This window comes from Sphaeramia orbicularis, chromosome 8, assembly GCF_902148855.1.
Source record: "Sphaeramia orbicularis chromosome 8, fSphaOr1.1, whole genome shotgun sequence".
Taxonomy (NCBI): Eukaryota; Metazoa; Chordata; class Actinopteri; order Kurtiformes; family Apogonidae; genus Sphaeramia; species Sphaeramia orbicularis.
The window spans coordinates 43265003-43286331 of record NC_043964.1 but is presented as its reverse complement, the minus strand read 5'-3'; the positions used below and the strand labels follow the sequence as shown (position 1 = coordinate 43286331).

The 21329-nt window shown below is 37.9% G+C and overlaps 1 protein-coding gene across 1 annotated transcript in view; it reads left to right on the top strand.

Moving 5' to 3' along the window:
* The window catches only part of smurf2 (SMAD specific E3 ubiquitin protein ligase 2), an 83053-nt gene that overhangs the window by 22972 nt on the left and 38752 nt on the right, over positions 1-21329 (top strand). The window contains exons 2-4 of the mRNA XM_030140454.1: positions 4818-4856; positions 7713-7821; positions 16214-16347. Coding sequence (XP_029996314.1) covers positions 4818-4856; positions 7713-7821; positions 16214-16347 — 282 coding nt within the window. The remainder of the gene's footprint in view (positions 1-4817; positions 4857-7712; positions 7822-16213; positions 16348-21329) is intronic.

The window sequence follows — 21329 nt, the reverse complement described above, 5'->3', positions numbered from 1 at the left end:
TTTTGCATATTACTCTGTCTTGAATTTAAAGTAATGTCCTGAATATACATTTATGCACTAAATTAAATTTCTTATCATTGGTTCAAAACACGGAACTCTCACATTGTCACCTTCCCTCCATTACTTCTCTGTCTTTGATTTCTGTTTGAAGTTTTGCAGTTAAAATTCAAGGTACATCATCAGGACAGACTGTTACAAGCCAAAAGGTGTGTCAGACATTCAGATTAATGATTTATAAGAGTTTGTTGGAGTGAGCTAAGCAGACCCCCCCCGGAGAGGATCGGTCAAACATTAATGAGGCCAGCCCTGCCACAGAGGGCGACATGACGGGTCTGACCAAAGGTCTCAAAAAGCCACCCACCCTTTATGCTAGAGATCTGAGGAGTCTAAAACACTCACTGCATCAATCACTGTGCCTCAGAAAGAGTGAAACACAAGAGTGAAGCCCTGGGCTTAACTAAAGGAAGTAGTTCTCCCCTCTCTGCTCATTGATTTTATGGACAAGGGTAGTTCTATAGTTTATCCTGTAATGCCTACTCCTCTAAGTGGAGGAGTAGAAGGAGCTGACAGCTTCATGTGGGTATGATGTGTTTTTCAGTACAGCCACAAAAGATTATAGACTTTTCTTAGTGTAACATATGGTGAAGTATTTGTTGACCTGAATGTTGTTTCTTGGCATATATGCCATCAAGAGACACAAGTGTCCCATCTACACCTTTGAATCCATGATCTGAATAGGAAGGCTAAGGCTGTGTGTTATGACTTGTTATCCTTTCAGCATATAATGTGTGTGAATATAGCAATCAGCACACCTATTCGTCCATCTGTCCATCTGCCTGTCTGCCTGTTATCATTTTATTTTCCAGACTGCAACTGAAAAGTCATTCAGAAACCAGAAATACAACAGATTACAAGTTGTCCATCTCCTGTCCATGTTATCCGCCCAACCTTAATATCATTATTTCTCTTCAGGAGCAGAACTACAAAATCATTCTATAGTTGATTCATTGAATTATTCTAGAAACTTCTTGACTCCTGCATTGTTGAGGGACTAACTCAAAAAAAATAAGCCAACAACTACCTTTTTTTTTCTTAGTTCATGGGGTGTATTCCCTTCTCTGATGACATTAGTTATCTAGTTATCATACAATTACAAGCTAATGAAATAAATAAATACATGTCTCTAACTCCACATACATCTGTTGTAGTGATTTATTTATTTATTTTTTTTAAACTGTGACACCTGATTTGTCCCACCAGGGTTTCATAATGATCTAAAAAATGCTTTTACACTAATTTTTCACTGTTGCTTCATCAAAGTATCAGACTTAATGCACATTGGCATTGTCCAGTAAACATAGTTATCATTTTTTTTAATATCAAAATAATGATCTGTAATAGAAATTGTGTCTGTAATGAAGTACTGTGTTTGAATTGTACAAATAGAGATATCCCTCAGCAGATTCCAGTCTGGCTGTACTTGAAATTTCATTTCAAAACTGAGAAGAAAGATTGCCATTTAAATCCAGCATTGTTCTGTTATTGTGACTTCCAAAAAATCGCGATTTGTTCTTTTGGACAAACCGACAACCCCTACTTTGAGCTTTATGTGACATGGATCTATGCCTTTTCTGAGTGGAAATCTGGGCTGATGATCTCTGGGAAAACTAGAAAAAGTCAGGACACATACACAATTTTTCCACGCCTCTATATATCTGTGAAGTTCAGCTTTTCCAGTTGATAATTAGCATTTTTTTCAGTGTGTAATTTCAGTATTTTGATTGTTGGATTCCTGTGCGTCCTGATTGCTGTCCTTCCCCTCTGCATCTCACAGCTCTACAGCCTTGCGTTCCTAATTGCCTTTCCCACTGCCATTGTCTCCCTGCTTCTGCCATTCCAGCGGTTTTCTCTCTATTTTCTGTTTTCCGCCGTAATCTGGCCTCTTGTATGTTTTCATAAGGAGCCTATATAGTTGTAATTGTAGTGTTGCCTTCCTGCGGCGTGGCTAGCAGAGGGCTGCTTATGTAGTCACAGGAGGGTCTGCAGGTTATCCTAGACTTGGCATGGTTTGGCTTTGTGTGGGCTGTGTCCTGCCTTGCCCTGCTCTTGACTTAGTCTTATTTTATCTTTGTTATTTCCTTATTCCTATCTGGACCTTTACCAGTGAAAGTTTTGCCTCTTTGGACTAATATTCCATGGTCATTTTCTATCCTTTGTCTTTACTTCATGTTGATTTATTACTCCTTAGTCTAGGGAACATGATGTTTCTCTCCTCTGGATCATCGTCAAGCTTTTTTTTTTCTTCAGTTTGTACATATGTTGTCTTTGACATGCATGTGGAAAAAAGCATTGTAGCAGTCACCTGTTACCCTACTCCACCATTATCACCTCTCTTAAAATATCTAAGTTTATGCACATATACACACATACTCCTGTGCCTGTTACTAATTAATTAGATCAGAGAGAGAGAGAGAGAGAGATCTCAGGAGGCCTCGGTGTGTTTGTGCGTGTGCACATGCATGCTTGTGTGTTTAGGAAGAGCGACCGACAGCGATACATACCAGATGTTTTAGAAATGAGGTGGGTTTCACTGGAACATAACACATTCCCAGGGATGTTTGCAGAAAGAAATTCTTCCTCATCTGTGGAGCATGTTCTGCACCCTCTCTCCCCCAGGAGGGTACGTGTCCAGTTTAGTCACTTGTTTGTGCGCATCCCTCTGCGTTTTAATCGGTCCCTTGTCAATCTGCACATCCTTTGTACATCTGTGAACACCACACGTGTGAGGACTTCTGAGTGTTTGCGGACAAAATGGTTTCAGCACAAAATGATTCAGGATGATATTTGACGTGTCTGAGTATGCGTGACGTGGGCTGATGAATTGGCCGTGGCTGCAGATGGAATGGCTTAAATCTTAAGTCTGCCACTTTGGGCATGCCTTTATCTGTTTGTGTTAGAGAAGCAAAGTCTGAAAGCTCTCACCTGCTAATAAGAGTAACGGGACAAGCCAAGCCAGGGAAAAGGCCTGGAGCTGGATCTCACACATGAAAGGTGTGAAGTGGGCTCATATGGCAGCAGAGACACCTGTCATAGGCAGCTGCCGTCTGTAGATCAGTCTCTCATATGAACGAAGGACTGTATTTCATGAAGACTTGTTGACAAGTTTACTGTATGATTAAACTAATGGCTTTCTTTACTGGGTGCTACTATATTGCACCATCAGTGTAGGTTATGCAAGCTTATTTTTTTTATTTGTCCAGCCACAAATGGGACAAACTATTTGAATTTGACTGTTATGAAGTGGTCTTGGTTGTAAAAACAGAATATATTAATATCAAATAGGTCCATTTCCATCAACTGGTTTGGTGTGAATGACTTAGGCTGCGTAATGTTGTCACATGGTGGCATGATCAACTTTAATGCACTATGTTGTCACAAAAAATGAATTAGTAGTTGGGATCAAAGACTAAACTAAACTCCAAGGAAAATTATCATTATATTGTGGTGTGAAATAAAAATTCTACCATGATAATTAGCATTATTGTATGGCTGCTCACACCTGTTTGCTGCTACTACCAGCCATGTTTTCTCATTTTATGGAAATATATTCTAACAGCTGATCATATGTAAGTTAAATGTTCACTATGTCAGAGCTTATTCAGAACAGAGCAGCATAGTCTATATGTCTGTGCTGAACACATTAATTTTCAGTACAATAGATTGCATTATTTGAAAGAGCAAGTCTTCTTTCTTCTCTCTGTGATTAGAGTGCTTTGGATAACGTTGTAACATAAAAAGGGATTTATCATCGTCTCATTCCTGTTCAGACCCATAAAACAGCCACATCAATATCCAGACCAATTAGTGGCTGTTTCTCAGGAAACTTTATCGTAGAGACAAGTTTGGCCCGTACTGCCTGTACTTCCATGTGCTTGACTCACTGGCTGTTGCTGAAACTCTAGGCGCCCAGGTGGTGACTGAGCTTCCTCATCCATCTACACATGCACAGAGGCAGCAGTAGTGGAGGAGGAGGAGGGTGGAAGTGGCTCTGCCTCATCACCTCGGTAACCGCCTCCACAGCTCCCAGAGCAGATCAACAGGATCCATACCTCTGCTACAGGCACACTGATCCTTACCTAGTCTCAAGATTAAATAATGTAATGAGAAGTACAAAATGCCCTGTGTTAGATGTATGTGTATTGTAATGACATTATAGTTGGTAAATGATCTAATCCTCCACTTCAGTTTCTAGTGTAGAAAGCTGGATTTTAGTGTCTTTGCTGCTGTTGGGGACTTGTTTGCTGCCTCAAAATGTAACTTATTCCATCAACTGAAATTTTCGTCATTAGTCTAATTTTAATTTTGAAGCTAGAAATGCCTAAATTGGAAAATCATGGTTACTGCTCTTTCTGGTTTATGTAATGTATTCTATGTGAATTAATGTTTCTTATTTCCATTCATTATCAGTGATGTTTTTTAATACATAATTGAAGTTGGGTTTTATTATTCATGTTTGTTTCACCATTGAATTATAGCTATAGGTTTAATAAAGAAAACTGAATCATGTTTTATCTTGAGGTCTTATAGATGGGAATGGGAAAGAAAAATAAAACAAATTTGCAAATGTTCCATAATATAAAAAAATAAATAAAATCAAGCTTAAATTTTTTCCCCATGTTTGTTCGCGTTCTCTACAAAAGTTGGTCTGTTTGACTCTTGGTTGAAAATGTATTGCTGTCTTATCTAATTGTTACCATGTACTTCAAGACTAAAAGATGAACAAAGTAATTGAAACACTCTTGTTTCTTTTCTTTCAGTCCTCTGTGCCAAAAACCTGGTGAAAAAGGACTTCTTCCGTAAGTATCTGCCACCCACAGCTGTTTGTGGTAAACCTACATCTACTCTTTACACCCTGTTTGTTTTTTCCATTTTTGGTATATTTTTGTGTGTTTTTTCTGATGCATTGTGAAGGCCACTTTAGACTGATACCCATTGATTCCCACCAGTACACGATTTGTTGAGGCATTTGATCTGATATAGCACTAAATGGTGCGCTACATGTGTCCATGGATTATGTTGTCTACCACTTCAAACACTAGCCTATACTCCCTGACATATAAAGATACAGTGGCTATTAGATTTAACTTTTAATCCACTTTTACCTTGTATCATACATTCATTTTCCCCACTAAAGACTTGATAAGCCATGAGTGGGTGTCTATACTGTTGAGTGTTTTGGTGTGTTTGGGTCGGGCTGTCATGGTGAGTGAACATGTAAAGGTCTTTTGCTCACTCAGGTGGTTTCTGTGGTGCCCATTCCTGCCATTCCAGCGCTCAGGAGCTGAGCAAACATTCAGTTAGGGAGTGTGTGGAGAGAAATACTGAAACCAAAGATTTAAAAAAAAAAAAAAAAAAGGAAAAGCATGCATGTCCTTATTTGTGAACAAAATTCACATTGGGCTTTTATGTTTGTCATTGCACATGGATGTATTTGTTCCAGATATGTCCACAGTTATGTTACTTGCAACAAGAATACACTGTTGACCTTTGACTTGCGAAGCTCCATATAATGATCACCCATATTTTTTCAAGTAGAGATGGATGGATGTTGGTTTATCCATTTCTCAGCACCAGTTGGAAGTTTTACAGACAATAAGTGTAAGTGTGGGCACAATCTGGCTTCAGTAGCATCCAAGGGCTAATATTAAGATGTCAATTTCAACTGGAACTGCTGGCTTTGTGGGGAAAATAATCCAAAACATCAAATAACAGTACCGGTAATTATACTTGTCAAATCATTATTTCTAGAAGTTTAAAGGCTAATTTATTTTTTTGTTCCTGAGTGAAAGTTGAGGATGGATATTTGTGGTTTTCAGCTATATGATATAGTTATACTTTAAATTATTTAAATAACTGTTAACATTATATTCAGAAAGTGATAAAAAATTGCCAAGCACCGGAACATTTCAATGAGGAACATTTAAAACAATTTTGTTTTATAGAATCAGAATGATGAAATGTTTGATAAATGTCAAATTATCCCAAAATTAAGTAAACTTCCAAAAAACATTTAGGGTTGTTTTAGCTGAAAAAGGAAAATAAACCTGAAACCTAAACTTGATAGATAAGAAAAATTAATATAAAATGTATAATGAAAATCATCATTATGGCTGTACTGGCCAGCTCGGGTATATCCCTGTAATATAAGACCATCCATATATGTTGTAACCTAGATAAAGTCACTGCTTGTGCTGATAAATGGCTAAAATAATTCACTGAATAGACACACCAAGCATTGGCCTCATCAATTAAACAACTATACACAATATACTAATATACTATACACAATACATTCAACAACTAGAAGCACTCGGAGAGCGCAGACCTCCGCCAAGGCTGATCAGTGGCCCCCCCCGTGGGCCCCCCCCCACCCCCGATCACCACCAAAATTTAATAATTTCTTCCTTATCCCATTTCCAACAAACCCTGAAAATTTCATCAAAATCTGTCCATAACTTTTTGAGTTATGTTGCACACTAACGGACAGACAAACAAACAAACCCTGGCAAAAACATAACCTCCTTGGCGGAGGTAAATATGGTTTATTTATAGCAAGATGGTGCAGAAATTTCCCAGTCTTAATATTAGGAATGTCCATTACTCATTCATGTAGGCATCAAATTACAAAAACGTCTGTAAAGGTAAAGAATTGAGTAATTTTTTTTCTAGTCTGGATTGGTGTGGTCTATAGGTGGGTGACCACATGACAAATTTTGCTGTGTTTTACTAAATGCTATCATATTATTGCAATATTTAGACAATAGCTGCAAAAGAAAAAGCCCAAGTATTGAATTAAGTATTATGTTGGTATTTTCCTAACTGTATGCCATGCATCTGAAATTCATCCAAGCACAGCATTGTAATGAACTGAAACTATTCTTATATCTCCCACTACATAAAAGATTTATAATATTAGTGCTTAGTAACAACCAGGTTTGTTTGAAATTGACCATTTTTGAATCCCATTCACCTAATATCTAGCATTAGCGTTAGCTCACCAATCACCCCTGTGGCCAGTCAGTTCTGCTCCTTGTCCAAATACGGTCACTTTATGGAGTAAGCCAAGATGGTGACAGCCAAAAAACAAATTTCTGGATTCATAATGTTCCTTCAGTAACCACTGGGTGACTCGTGATGGCTCTGTCCACTTGTTTTCTGCTGTCTGTGGTCAGATGTTTGCAGCCACCACCATCTCACTGAGTTACTCTGATGCTTTACTGTCGTAAACCATCATGACCATTTATTTCTGCAGTGGTAGCAAATATGACACATTGCATGCACTCATGCAGGTTAAAGTAGACTAATGGTAAACTTTTAGTGTTGACAGATTCTAAAGAATCACTGTGGACAGACTTAAGTACACCTACTCACCTAGGAAGGTTAATACCACAAACAACCCATAATGCAACACTCTGGCCATTTAAACTAAATGTCAGTCCAGCAGAAGAGTTTGGCCACTGCCCTAGTCTGATAGCAGAAATAGGCTTTGCAGAACCACACAGTAAAATATTAGTTCTCGGTAATGCTCTCTGACATGTAACAGGCTATAAGGGCTTTCTAATATGGTCGTTTGTGTCTTGTTAAGTTGTTGTCCGTTACTTATTTTTATTCAGTGCGGGTGGTGTAATTCTGTTCTTATCTTTTTCCTGCAGGCCTCCCTGATCCCTTTGCAAAGGTGGTCGTGGACGGTTCAGGGCAATGCCACTCTACAGACACTGTGAGAAACACACTTGACCCCAAGTGGAATCAACACTATGACCTGTGAGTCCCTTTTTTTGCATTGCAGGGTGTGTTTATAACACTTTTCACATGGCTATTCCTGACATCTGTTTTCAAAGACAAAACAGTCTCATTCCCTCTTGGTTTATTTGAAAACCTCCCACCGACCTTAAGGTAACTGGAGGCCCTGCCTGGGCTATTACCACCACTCACCATTTTTATGTCTTTCTTTATTTAACCTCGATAAGTGAACACACTGGGAAGTGTTGCTCAAACAGGATCTGAACAGTAACAGATGTAAACAGCCCTTGCATCTGGTCTCTCACTTATCTAGTTATGCTGTAATGACATAACCCTTCGCTGCCAGCCAGCAATCTAAAAATGTGCATTGGAGCTGTATTTAAAGGACAGAAAAGGAAGGCTGCCTGTCTCCAATAGTATTTTCTTCCGTTGACATAAACATGTGCATGTCTTGTTGTGGCCTGATTGCCTTTTCCAAAGATGGTTCCTTCTGTGAAAGTAACCTGGAAAAAATAGAGCCGGAGCGCGTGAGTGAAAATGTGAGAGTGAAAGTTTCCAGTATTCGCCCGGTGTTTATCCAACCATCATGCACAGCCAGCAGCAAGAGGAAGCACGTGTCTTCGTTTGTTTGGTTACTGGGGATACAGGAACCTCTCTTTACATGGCTGTTAAATTAGCTATTCATATCACATTTGACAAGAGGGAGCAGTCACGCGCACATCTGCAGCATATGCACACCTTCACTTGAGTTGATGAAGAGGGGAACATAGAGTCGTGGCTCAGGAAAGCTCTTCTGCAGTAATGTGTCCCTAGAGGCAGCAGACTGGAGTTGATGGATTTTTGTGCCAGTGATACATTAAACATCATTGTACCTCCTTTACTGTCTGCCACTATTTATTCTCACAGCCAGCAGAAGGACTCTCAGGTGGTGTGTTGCGGAGGAGAGAGGTTTTTAATTGACTGAGAGCTTCGCTAGCCGTCTGGCACGCTCACACTTATTAAAATAGGGCCTGCAACACCTGGTGTGGTGAATTCAGCCTCGTGCATTAAAGCTGTTGGCAGTGACTCTTTTTTTCCATTTGTTGCCCATGTGAGTGCGTAGAAATCCGTGTAAGTGTGCCTGCATTTTGTGTCTGGGTTCAGGCTTTCATTGGCCAGCCACAGCTAGCACACTGGCCCGTGAACTGTGACCCTTGTGCATTGTTGCAGGATGTGGCCAGCATGCCAAGGATAGCAGACACAGTCTATCTGGCTGCATGCCTCTAAATACTCCTTCTGCAGTCTGCAGCGTGTTTGTAAAGCAGACAGACACTCAGAGCTACAGGATATGATGAGAAACATGAGCAGAACAGCCCTGCTGTTGACGTTTTATAGACAACAAGGACACAGGAATGATTAGTAATATTGCATTATATTTAGTTGCCCTTCATCTTTAGAATGAATCAAGGTTTTAGAGTTGCTGTGCTCTTGTACTCGCACATTTGGTTCAAATGAAAGGCCTTCAGCTATGGCATTAATAAAATACTTCTGTATTGTTAAATGCCCAGTCTAGACTCAAGGGTTACATTCCCATTTATCCTTTCTCCTAGGAGTCTTTCCCTCCTACCATCTGAGCCAAATTTCTCTTTTAATCAGCACCACCTTGATGTTTTTATGAAATGTTTGTTAGTTGGCTAAAAAAGAAGTGGAACTATTTTAACCCATGATATACATCTCTGAAAAGAAGTAACCATCATAATGTCAGGAAGTTGAGCATTGACATTCACAAGCTTCAAACAAAGTCAATTTGCTGGTACTTTTGTGCCAGGAGTCACATAAAACATTCAAGCTTTGGTTGAAAATCAGGTTTATTCCTTCAAATACTCCTTTAGGAATTCATCTACATACCAAACATTAGTATTGCATTGTTTGACAATAATATAAACTTGCTGACTACATCGTTTGTGGCCTGATAAAGCTGCTTATTGTGTTATTTTACTGGCTGGAATTTTCTGAGGATAAATCTTTTAGTCTAAATCAAACTTTCCCAAAGACTGGGTCACAATCCACATGTGGGTCGCAGGATATTTTGTTGCAGCCACCAGATACATTTGCATTTTAAGTACTAGGAAAAACATACTGTTAGCCCTTCCTAACTGCATCTATTTGGTTCTCAAAAATTATTTAACCTGTATGTACACTGCCTGGCCAAAAAAAGTCACACACACAAAATTTTGTTGGACTGTCTAGCTTTGACTACAGAACACATGTCATGTCATTGTTCACACTTTTTATGCAGTCTCACAACATTTTTTTCCTCCATATCTACATTAAGTTTTGGCCAAGATCTTGTATTGATGATGGAGCAAGTCTTCTCCATTACATCCCAAAGATTCTCAGTGGGGTTCTGGTCTGGACTCTGTAGTGATCTACGCGTGAAAGTTATGTTTCATTCTCCCTGACCCACTCTTTCACAGTCTGATCCTGATGAATCCACATGTTTTTGTCTTGTATCATCAGGGAAGAAAAAGTCTTCTGATGTTCAGACCTGGTCATTCAGTATATTTAGGTAGTCATCCAACCTCATTTTTTACACACATAAAGTTGCTGAACCTAGATCTGACCAACTGAACCAACCCCAGATCATAGCACTGCCCCCAAAGGGTTGGACTGTAGGCACTAGGCATGATGGGTAATAAGTTTCTCTATCTCTCTTACACTAATAGGCCCAGCACTCTGGAACAGGGTCAGTCTGGGTGATCATAGTGTTTATTTATTCACAAATTCGCTTTTATCATGACTTGGGGACACTGTGAATGGTATTGCGTTGTTGAGTCTGTCATTTTTTAAAAGTGGGTCTCAAGAAAAAAGTTAGAGCAAGAGATGCAACTCTAAATGACAATATTTTATCTGGAGTTTGGGACATATGTCGTCAGTATTCTCTAGTGGTCTGGTAATTTTTACCAGAGCTTTATAAATCCAAACAAACTGCTTTCATTTGACGTAATGTTTTGAGTGGGATTACTTAGCCTTTTGTTTGTTTTTCATATATTTAGAATGTGAAGTTCTTTAATCAGTGCCAGAAAACAGGTGTTGTCGTCACCTTCCCTTCCTGCCTTTAGTGATGTAGGCATCCTACTCTTCAGTTACATTGGTATCTCAGATTGTATCTTCAGTGTTGCTGTAATGTCAGGTTTTTCTTCTTTAACCATATGTTCTTGGCACGTTCCTCAGTGTAGACTCTGGCCAAAGACATGTCTTGTATGAATCCAGATAAAAGGGCCAATGTAGGAATCACATCTGAGTCTTTGATCTTCTGCCTTGTCCTTCTTTTATTGCTATTTTCCCATTGTCTCTGGTGCAGTGTGTGTGTCTATTATTGCCTATGACTGCTATTAAAAATCTTCGCCAGACTAATGAATTTTATTACATGGAGGGTGATCCAGATGACTGGGGTTTGGTTGTAATGCTTCCCTCCCGTCACGTCTGTCTGACATAGCAGCTCTCTCACATCGCACCCCAGACAGGCATTTGGCATTGACTCAAAATGTCCAGACGTCTTACTCACAGCCCCATTGTTTCATATCCCTTTTGGTAAGCAGCATGATAATTACGGTGGGATGCAGTTCTGCGAATTGTACAGATGATTAGATTTAGACTGAAGAAAAAGGGGAGCCCACCCGAGCAGATGTGCCACAACAGGTTCACATGGTGCCGGTTTTACACACAAAGGACGAGCACACAAATGCAGAGGGAATAATCTGCCTGTTTTTATGTGACCACCTCTCATTCCCAACACATCTTTCCACCATGTGTATGCAATGAAATCAAGAAACAGGTCTTTTGCTTTCACATTTGTAGTTGTGGTATGTAGTTTATGTAGACCTTATGCAGATTTTTTAAAGAAACTTTTTTTATTTCATCTTCCCCAAATTTTAACATAAATATGTTATGCAGTTTTCATCTCATTGCATCTTTTTACCTCATTTTTGTCTTTAATGTTGTTTTTGTATTGTCTTTTACCTTATTTTTGTCTTAGTCATTTTCAGCTTGTTGCATATTTTTAAATTATTATTTTTTTGATCTTATGATGTTTGTATGATGTCTTATGAATATTTTGCCTAATTTTTGTCTTTTATGTCATCATCTCATTGCATCTTTTACATCAATTTTATCTTTACGTCATTTTCATCCGGTTGTCTTATGTCATTGTTATGCATTATTGTGTTTCTGTTTCATTGCATCTTTCTCCTCTTTCTCGTGAAATTCCTTCTTAACTTGGAAAATTAAGTCATTCATTTTAATTCATTCATGTTTTGGTCTTTTGGGAAGGGGGGGGGTCTTTTATCAGAAAAAATGTTAAACCTCTGGCACTGGCTGGATATGACCATAAATAATAGTTGAGTTTATGTAGTTGATTTTAATAAATACAAGGGAGAGTCAAAAAGTTCTGAGACAAATGTTATAATTTCAAAATGCACAGTGCACAGCCCCAGCAGTTCTACAAAGAAGGAATCTACCAATGGAAACATAGTGTGCAAAAGTGTTTAGACTGTGATGGAGTTTATGTAGAAAAATGATTTTATTATTTTTACAGATAAACTTTTTATTACATTTGTCTGAGAACTTTTGAACTCCCCCTTGTAAATAACACAACAAACTAAGCATTGAATCATATGTGTTTTTAACAATCCAAATGGCTTTTACAACGATCAAGACTAAAACATGTATTTATGTTTCTTGTGTCTTGATTCATATTTAATATCAACCAATGTTTTTTTTTTGTCTTGCATTTTATTTTCCCCACTGTTTATATTGCTTTCAGCTTGTCTTTTTTCATTCCCATCACGCCATGTCTTCTGCATCCTTTTCATCTTGTTACATCTCTTATTCTTTGTTCACGTTTTATATTTTGCAGCTTTTTGTGGCTTTGTAATTTTTATCTTGTTAGGGTCAGGTTTTGTTTTGTGTTGTTCCATCTTCTATGTTGTTTTCATCTTGTTGTGTTGTTTTTGCAATTTTGTCTTGGTCTGTCTTCTGCCCTATCTTGTCACGTCTTTCACAAATAAGCATTTTATTTCTTCATCATTTAGGACAAAAACTCAACCTTTAAACTTGAAAGAAATAATGAGTTGGCATTTGGCATGATAATCATCAACCATGACTGATGTGAACACACATTTGGTCTGTCATTCTTACCCTTTTTGAGACTGACCTGCATCCGCTTAGTCTTGCGGCACTGAACTTCTACCAGTAGGCCTACCTGAGTAATCTGCTTTCTTATATAAATACCATCATATTTGCCATGTGCTATTTTACCTGTAACCAGAGGGTTGGTGGTTCAAATCCCGCTCCATCCCTGTCATGGGCCGTTGTGTCCTTGGGCAAGACGCTTCATCCACCTTTCCTCCAGTACCACTCACACTCCAATGTAAGCACTTTGAGTATATAAAATAGAACAGCGCTATATAAATCTAATCCATTGTTATTACATAGACCAGGGGTGTCAAACATATGGCCTGTGGGCCAAAGCTGGCCTGTGGGATGAACTTGCGAAATGTGAAAATTACACTGAAGACATTAACAATCAAGAGTGTAAAGCTCATTTTTAGCTTAGAGGTCACATAGAAAACCAATTTGATCTCAAGTGGGTCAAACCACTAAAATAGGCCTGCTATCATAAATAATGAAAAGTCTGTGAAAAATAAGTGTACTTTTACTAATATTCTGCCTGTTACTAAATGTTTTGTATATTTGTAGATCCACTGTGACCTATAAATTGTAATGTACATGTGTAAATGATAAACTAAGGCAGAATATTTTTAAAATTGCCCCTTTTTTTTCTTAAGACATTTCAGGTTGTTCATGTTATTCATATTATTTAAAAGGATAGCTTGTAGATGTAAACATTTTCATGGTGTATTGTTACTTTTTTCACTCTAAGTCAAAAAGAAAAGTTTTTAGTTGTCATTCATTCATTCATTCATTCATTATTTGTAGGTTATTATGATAGTATTTTACTGGTTCGGTCCACTTAAGATCATATTGGGCTGAATGTGGCCCCTGAACTAAAATGAGTTTGACACCCCTGACATAGACAAACATAAACATTTTCCAGTGTTTAGTCTAAATAATTAGCTTTCCATGTTCATTAGATTTATTGTGCATGTGTAAATCAACTATTTTTCAGCTTATACTGAATTAGTGACATAAAATTAACAGAAAAAAAAATTATATATATATATATGTGTGTGTGTGTATATACATATATATATATATGTATATATATATGTGTGTGTATATATATATATATATATTTTTTTTTATATATATATATATATATATGTGTGTGTGTATATATAGTTAAGCACAATTATACACATGACAGTTAATCTAAAAGTTAAAATGACAGACCTGATTATTGCTTATAGACGTCTTCAGACATGATTAGAGGCAACATGACATAGAAATCAGTGATTGCACACATTCCACATTTGTCACTTACGTTGCAGTAAAGTTTTCCTAAACTTCATAACAATTTACTCAAAGTCCTCAAATTAGAGACTAATATTACAACTGTCTGCATTTGGCGTCATGATGGATGACTGTTTATAGCTAATTGCACTTTCAATAATAAAGTTCATTTAATCAAGTCGGTCATTTTTTATTGAGGAAAAATAGTTGACTTCATATTTCATAAAGACTTAATTTTAGTTAACTCAGAGGGCTCAGGCGCTGAAAGTTTGGTGTCAGACAAATGTAAAAAGCCGTTTATTGGGGCAAATGAAGACACTTTTTCCAGTCTGACAGTCATGTTGGAAACATTGTCACGTTTTCTAATTGCAGTAGCTCTGCTGCCGTTCATCACGTAGCCGTGAGTTCAGTTTTATGTCATCTGTCTCCTCGACCTCCTCAATCTGCTGCTCAGGGTCACAGTCTGCTGCTCACACTCATACACACACTCATGGACTGGAAAATCCCTCTCGGCCACCCCACCTTCCTTTTCCTCCTCCTCTTCCTCCTCCTCGTCCCCGCCATGTCTTGTACTGTGTCCTTGATGGGGGGGGACATAGTGGTGTCCTGCATGGCGGATGTCTGTCTCCCCTGCATTACTGGGACATCCTGGCTGAAACTTATGTCAACATATCAGCTGTTACCCTCAGTTGAATGTAACAATGTACTGTGTATTTTCACATATGTGTATATTACGTAAGCAAATGTTTGTTTGTTTTTTAACCTTTTAATTTCTATTCCCCATATTTTAACATGAATATATGTCATGTAGTTGTCATCTTGTGGCATCTTTTTAAATGTTTTTTTAACTTTTGTTGTCTTAATTTCATTATATATTTTACCTCATTTTTGTCTATATCCTTTTCGTCTTGTATCTTTTCCCTCATTTTTGTCTGATATGATGTTTTCATTCGTTGCATCTTTTACGTAAATTTTGTCTTTTTTATCATCACCATCTTGTTACACCTTTAACCTCATTTTTGTCTTTTATGTCATTTTCAGCTTGTGGCATCTTTTTTAAAATCATTTTTATCTTATGATGTTTTTATTTTGTGTCTTTTACGTCATTTCTGTCTTTTGTGTTGTTTTGGTATTGTGTCTTTTACCTTGTTTTTGTCTTTTGTCATTTTCGACTTGTATCTTTTAAAATCACTCTGATCTTACATAATTTTAATTTCATTGTGTCTTTTACCTCATTTTTGTCTTCTATGTCATTGTCATCTGGGTGCCTGTTTTACATCATTTTTATCTTTATATGTCCTTTTTATTCTGTTTTCTTTTGTCATTTTTATGTCTTTTGATGTTTTCATTTCATTGCATCTTTGTCTCTTATTTTTGTCATGAGATTTCTTCCTAATTTGGAAAATAGTCACATTTCATATTATTGTTCCTTTGACGGTTGATGACTCGATAAGTGTTGTAACTCACTTGTGTTTCTGACCCTAAGTTTGGGAAAGGCAGCTTCAGTGTACACATTAGTGCATTTGAAGCACAGTAAACATAAAAAAAAACTATGTAATGGATATAACAAGGTAAAAACATTGTAACAGTTGTGATAAAAACACATGTCTCTGATTATGATTTAGAGCTTGTATTGTTGATTTTGATTTAGAAAAAAAAATTACAATAGCTACAGTCTGAGGTTTTATTCAACAACATGAAAATTACTTTAAAAAGGAACTGAAAAGTGATTTGCACATTGGTGTGAAGATAATGCTGTTTGTTTTCAATGTGTTTGTTTTTTTTTTATTTTATCCGAAGTAATAGTTCAATAGTGTTCATATTATGTTAGAGTAAGGTCCAGCAATATTTGATGGGTTTAAATTGTCATATTTCACTTCATGACACAAGCTGAGTTTATTCGTATTTTCGGAGTATCGCTGGTCATTGATAAATATCTGTGTTCTCTTTTTCTCTTCAGATACATTGGAAAGTCAGACTCCATCACTATCAGTGTGTGGAATCACAAGAAAATCCACAAGAAGCAAGGCGCTGGCTTCCTGGGCTGTGTCCGCCTTTTATCCAACGCTATCAACCGCCTTAAAGACACAGGCTGTAAGTGTCTCTGCAACTCGCCTGTATGTCGATGTCTGTGTGCAGTGGCATTTTCATTAATAGCTGGTCACTCATTTGGGGGAGGAACTACAGAAAAACAACAAATATGTGAGATATTACTGTTGTAATTTAAAAAAATCACATTATTATCTATTTCTGGAAAAGGCTGCAAGAGCAAAGATGAGCAGTGTTGAAAACAATGAGGTTAATTTTGTTTGAGCCCTGAATTCACAGCAACAGAAATCCTATTTTAAAGATTTTCCAAGTATGTTACCAGTATGGCGGTGTCGGGTAGTCAAGGTATGACTCCACTTATGCACCTGCCAGTGATTCAGATATCCAATAATTCTCAATTCACATCCTCATCCCCCTTTGCACATGGCTTTTTCCACATCATTTAATACATTCATCTAAAGCCAGACTTTTTACCTCCGCCAAGGAGGTTATGTTTTTGCCAGGGTTTGTTTGTTTGTCTGTCTGTCTGTCTGTCTGTCTGTCTGTCCGTTAGTGTGCAACATAACTCAAAAAGTTATGGACAGATTTGGATGAAATTTTCAGGGTTTGTTGGAAATGGGATAAGGAAGAAATGATTAAATTTTGGTGGTGATCGGGGGTGGGGGGGCCCATTTCCAACAAACCCTGAAAATTTCATCAAAATCTGTCCATAACTTTTTGAGTTATGTTGCACACTAACGGACAGACAAACAGACAGACAAACAAACAAACAAACCCTGGCAAAAACATAACCTCCTTGGCGTGGGGGGGCCCACGGGGGGGGCCACTGATCAGCCTTGGCGGAGGTCTGCGCTCTCTGAGTGCTTCGAGTTTTTGTTTTGTGTTTGTTTAGAAAGTTCTTGCAACAACCTGACTACAGCACATAATAATACAAACATTTGCATTTTTACCTCCGCCAAGGAGGTTATGTTTTTGCCAGGGTTTGTTTGTTTGTTTGTTTGTCTGTCCGTTAGTGTGCAACATAACTCAAAAAGTTATGGACAGATTTGGATGAAATTTTCAGGGTTTGTTGGAAATGGGATAAGGAAGAAATGATTAAGTTTTGGTGGTGATCGGGGGTGGGGGGGCCCACGGGGGGGGCCACTGATCAGCCTTGGCGGAGGTCTGCGCTCTCCGAGTGCTTCTAGTTATTTTAGTGTCAGTATCAGTATTATCCACCTCACTGTGTTGTCTATGATAGAATAAGGCTGCGGACCTTCTCTTTACTGATTATGGTACTCTATTGGTAATGGTTGCAGATGTTAGGTGCTGGGATCCTGGAATTCATTGCAGCAGAACAAAAGCATCACATTTCCTCTGTCCTAATAATGTCTTAGTTTGTTTTTCACGCTTTGCTGTTGAACATATAAAAGTGACTGTGGCCCAAAACTTGGTGCGAGAGACTGACATTTTAACATAACCACATCAGAGGCCAGAAGATGAAGCTATCATAATCAGAAAGTTATAATGATGTGTAGGCTGCAAATTCCAGAGCTTTCCATTCTGCCTACAAAAAATGAATACATTTACATTAATTGACACATGACATGTAGGTTCTAAAACCTATAAATCCATCATCTGTCATCATCTTTCTCCACCAGTCATGAATGCATAGTGGTGACAAAACCTGCAAACAGCTGCATTCTGCTGTTGTATTTCATGATGACAGATTTCAACCATCCCTCCACAGTGAGCAGACACCTGGACATTGTTTCTCTCTTCTGGTCTCTGGCTGAGTTTGAGACGTGCTGATTGTATGATGCATTCAAATGCGCCTTAGAAACTCCAGCTTGTAAGTTCAGAAAATTTTACTCAAAGCCACAAATCCTGTTTAGCCCAGAAAGACCCAAACAGCCACTGGCGACTGAAATCATCTGCTGATCTAAAAGGTTTAATAACTTCTGATCCACTAATTATATCAATACATGTAAATAATTGGTGTAAAATGCAGTTTGTCATCTTTTCATGGTGATCAGATATGACCCATTTGGACGGTCAGAGTCTCTGTAGTGAACAAGGGAACAGCATCATCTTCTGCAACACTGATTCACCAGTAAAACCCATGGAGTTTGATAAATGACAGTGAATGGAGATACTTATTTTTACATTCAGTTATTGATATCTTTGCTGAAAGTCACATTTTCTTCAGTTTCTCTGGCTTTGCTCTGAGCTTTTATGAACATCTACATGATCAGTGAATTAAAGGTCCTGTATGGAGAATTTGTTTAAAGTGGATTGCAGCAACGCCCTCAGCTGGAATCGGTGGTGTTTTTAAGGGACGAAGACTCTACTTCCCATGTGCACTAGCACCTACTGTCGTAAGGGCATAATTCTGACCAAGGTGTGGATTTGTTTTGAAGCTAATGACTGAAGAATGGATCCTCTTTACAACTCTGCATTTCTTTTTTCCAGACAGTAACTTGCAGGGTGCAAAGTGATGTTTGAAACAAGACAACAAGCAAACTTCATAAAGTCCGTTTGTAGCATAGTTTAGTAACTGATGTGAAAACAAAAGTGAAACCTAACTTTAGACGTCCGACTCCTGCTTCTAGGCCTCTCTTTTACTCCGGAGCTCTGGAGTGTTACTCACAAACGGGTGCTCTAAGACGTGTCCCAATATTATACATTTGCTCTAGCTTTTCCACAAAGTATTCAAGCATTTTCAGAAATTACTACCATCATTCAACATCAGCATTCTGCATTAGCAGTTCAGCGCTAGCTGCTTCATCCTTCTGCATTCACATTATTCCACTTATATACTTGTCTTGTTCCCGAAGGGCAGTTTAGTATCCAGCCCCCGGCATGAACATTAAACTCCATACAGAACCATTTCAGTCTCACCTTACAAAGCCCTTAGTTTGGGACTGAAACAATGCTCCAAATAAAACACATTACCCACATCACAGAGCTAGCCATGCAGCTACCACAAGTGTTTACTAAGTGTTTGACTGAGCTATCAACAATCACTATAGTAAAATACAATGTTTCAATGCATATGTATAAAGAACAGAAGCATTTTATACCTGTGTAGAAGAAGGAGGGCCAACTCCGCGTCTGTTTTCATTCCTTTTAACTCCCCTAGTTCTCTCCATCAGTTCAAACCAATGCAGAGGTTTACTGGTGTTTTAGTCGGTGCTCTATCACTCTCCCATTTAGCTTTCTTTTTCTTTCTGCCAGTCTAGCTCCAATTGTAGTGTCCACCATTACAACAAAATTAATCCAAGCAATCCCTTTCTTTAGGAAAAAGGACAGATCTTACTCCTCAGTCGTTCAGCTTACTTCTCACTGCTAAATTCTGCCGATTGGCGGGGTGTTGTCATAGTGATGCAAGTCTGCCGTAAATCAGTCTGGTCCTGTCCGATCCAACCAGGGAACCTGGAAATAGCATTTGGAAATAACTTATTTTGGTGCTGATAATTTTGGACTATGATCAGGCATATATATATAAAAATGAGACTTTTTCAAGATCACGCTTAAAGTCTGTACAGGACCTTTAAATATAGGAAAATACATGATTTTCACTGAAAAAAATCCAAAATACAGAGGATAATATATAATAAATGGTGATAAATCACTTAAGAATGGTTAAATCTAGGGCTGCAGCTATCGAATATTTTAGTATTCGAGTATTCTACTGAAAATTCCTTCAATTAATCAAGTAATCGAATAAAACTTATTTTTGCTTGGTTACAAAGCAATTATAAATACACAAGAGGAAATAAGGTATTTCACTTAATAATGAAGGACCAATTGGTTTCCTTTTTTTCTTTTTTGGATAATTAACAGTTTTATTTGTTACATTCATATTGTGCATAAGCAAAAAAAAATGTATTTTCTTGACTAGAAACATTTTCAGAGAGGCAATTGCAAATAAAAATAAATAAAATGTAATTACTTTCAACTTGGTATTTCTTGTAAGTATCAAAAATATAACTCGTAAATTTAAAAAATAAAAGGCATAAACATTGCCTTTTTGATGTGCAACTTAACTTGGGCTCTAAGTTTCAGAATTTACAATTTAGACGTAACAGGAATGCGTTGTGGCATGTAAGAGGCAAGAACATTTGAACGGGAACTTGGAACAAGTTCATGCATGAACAGTTTTACACATTTCTGCTATATTCAGGAGAATCAAGGCAATGGCCACCCCACCTTATGTCTGTCTCATAACCTATAACCCTCCCACACACACACATCCAGTTATTTGATGATTAGCTTCATTTTAGCAAAAAGGAGTTGGATTTTGCAAAAATTCAGCCATGACAAGATAAGAGAAAGCTTTGAGCAAGCCGTGCACCATTTTGGCTGTGCTTTTGGAAAATTAACCATGTACGGCTCGCTTCCTAAATCTATGTTTGTCACAATCGTAATAAACTAGCCACACATTCGACAATAGCCATAATTAACAGAAATCTAGCCCTCCGCAGGGCTAACGTTATGTTAGTAAGGTACATTAACGTTAATCTCATGGATTTGCTCTACTTTAATTTTATTTTTATCTCTGGTCCTCCACTCCATTCTGGGTGTCTTATGAGAAGATGCTATGTTGGAGATGTACTGTTGTGGTATGGAAGGGCTGCATTACATGTCATGGATACATGTCACGGTGTTTACCTTACTGTTCAGTCTGAAATGCTTCCACACTTTCAATATTTTCTGTCTTTTTTATTGTATTTATTTTGTCTTTCGTCATCATTGTTGTATTCACTCGCCTCTTCCATCTTCTCGCTGCTTCAACCGAGCACTTCCGCGTCCTCTGTCATCTTCCTTTGTGTGAATAACGTAAGTGTGTTGTGCCACATTAAGTAGTCCATGTGAAATGCCGTGCTTTGAGCTTTACAATTAAATAAGCGATTCCTTGAGGCAGAGAACATTCCTCGATCATTTTTTGTAATCGAGGTACTCGAATTACTCGAGGAATTGTTTCACCCCTTGTTAAATCTACAGAGAAATTAATTTAGGAAGTCACAAAGTAGCACTGGGTCTTT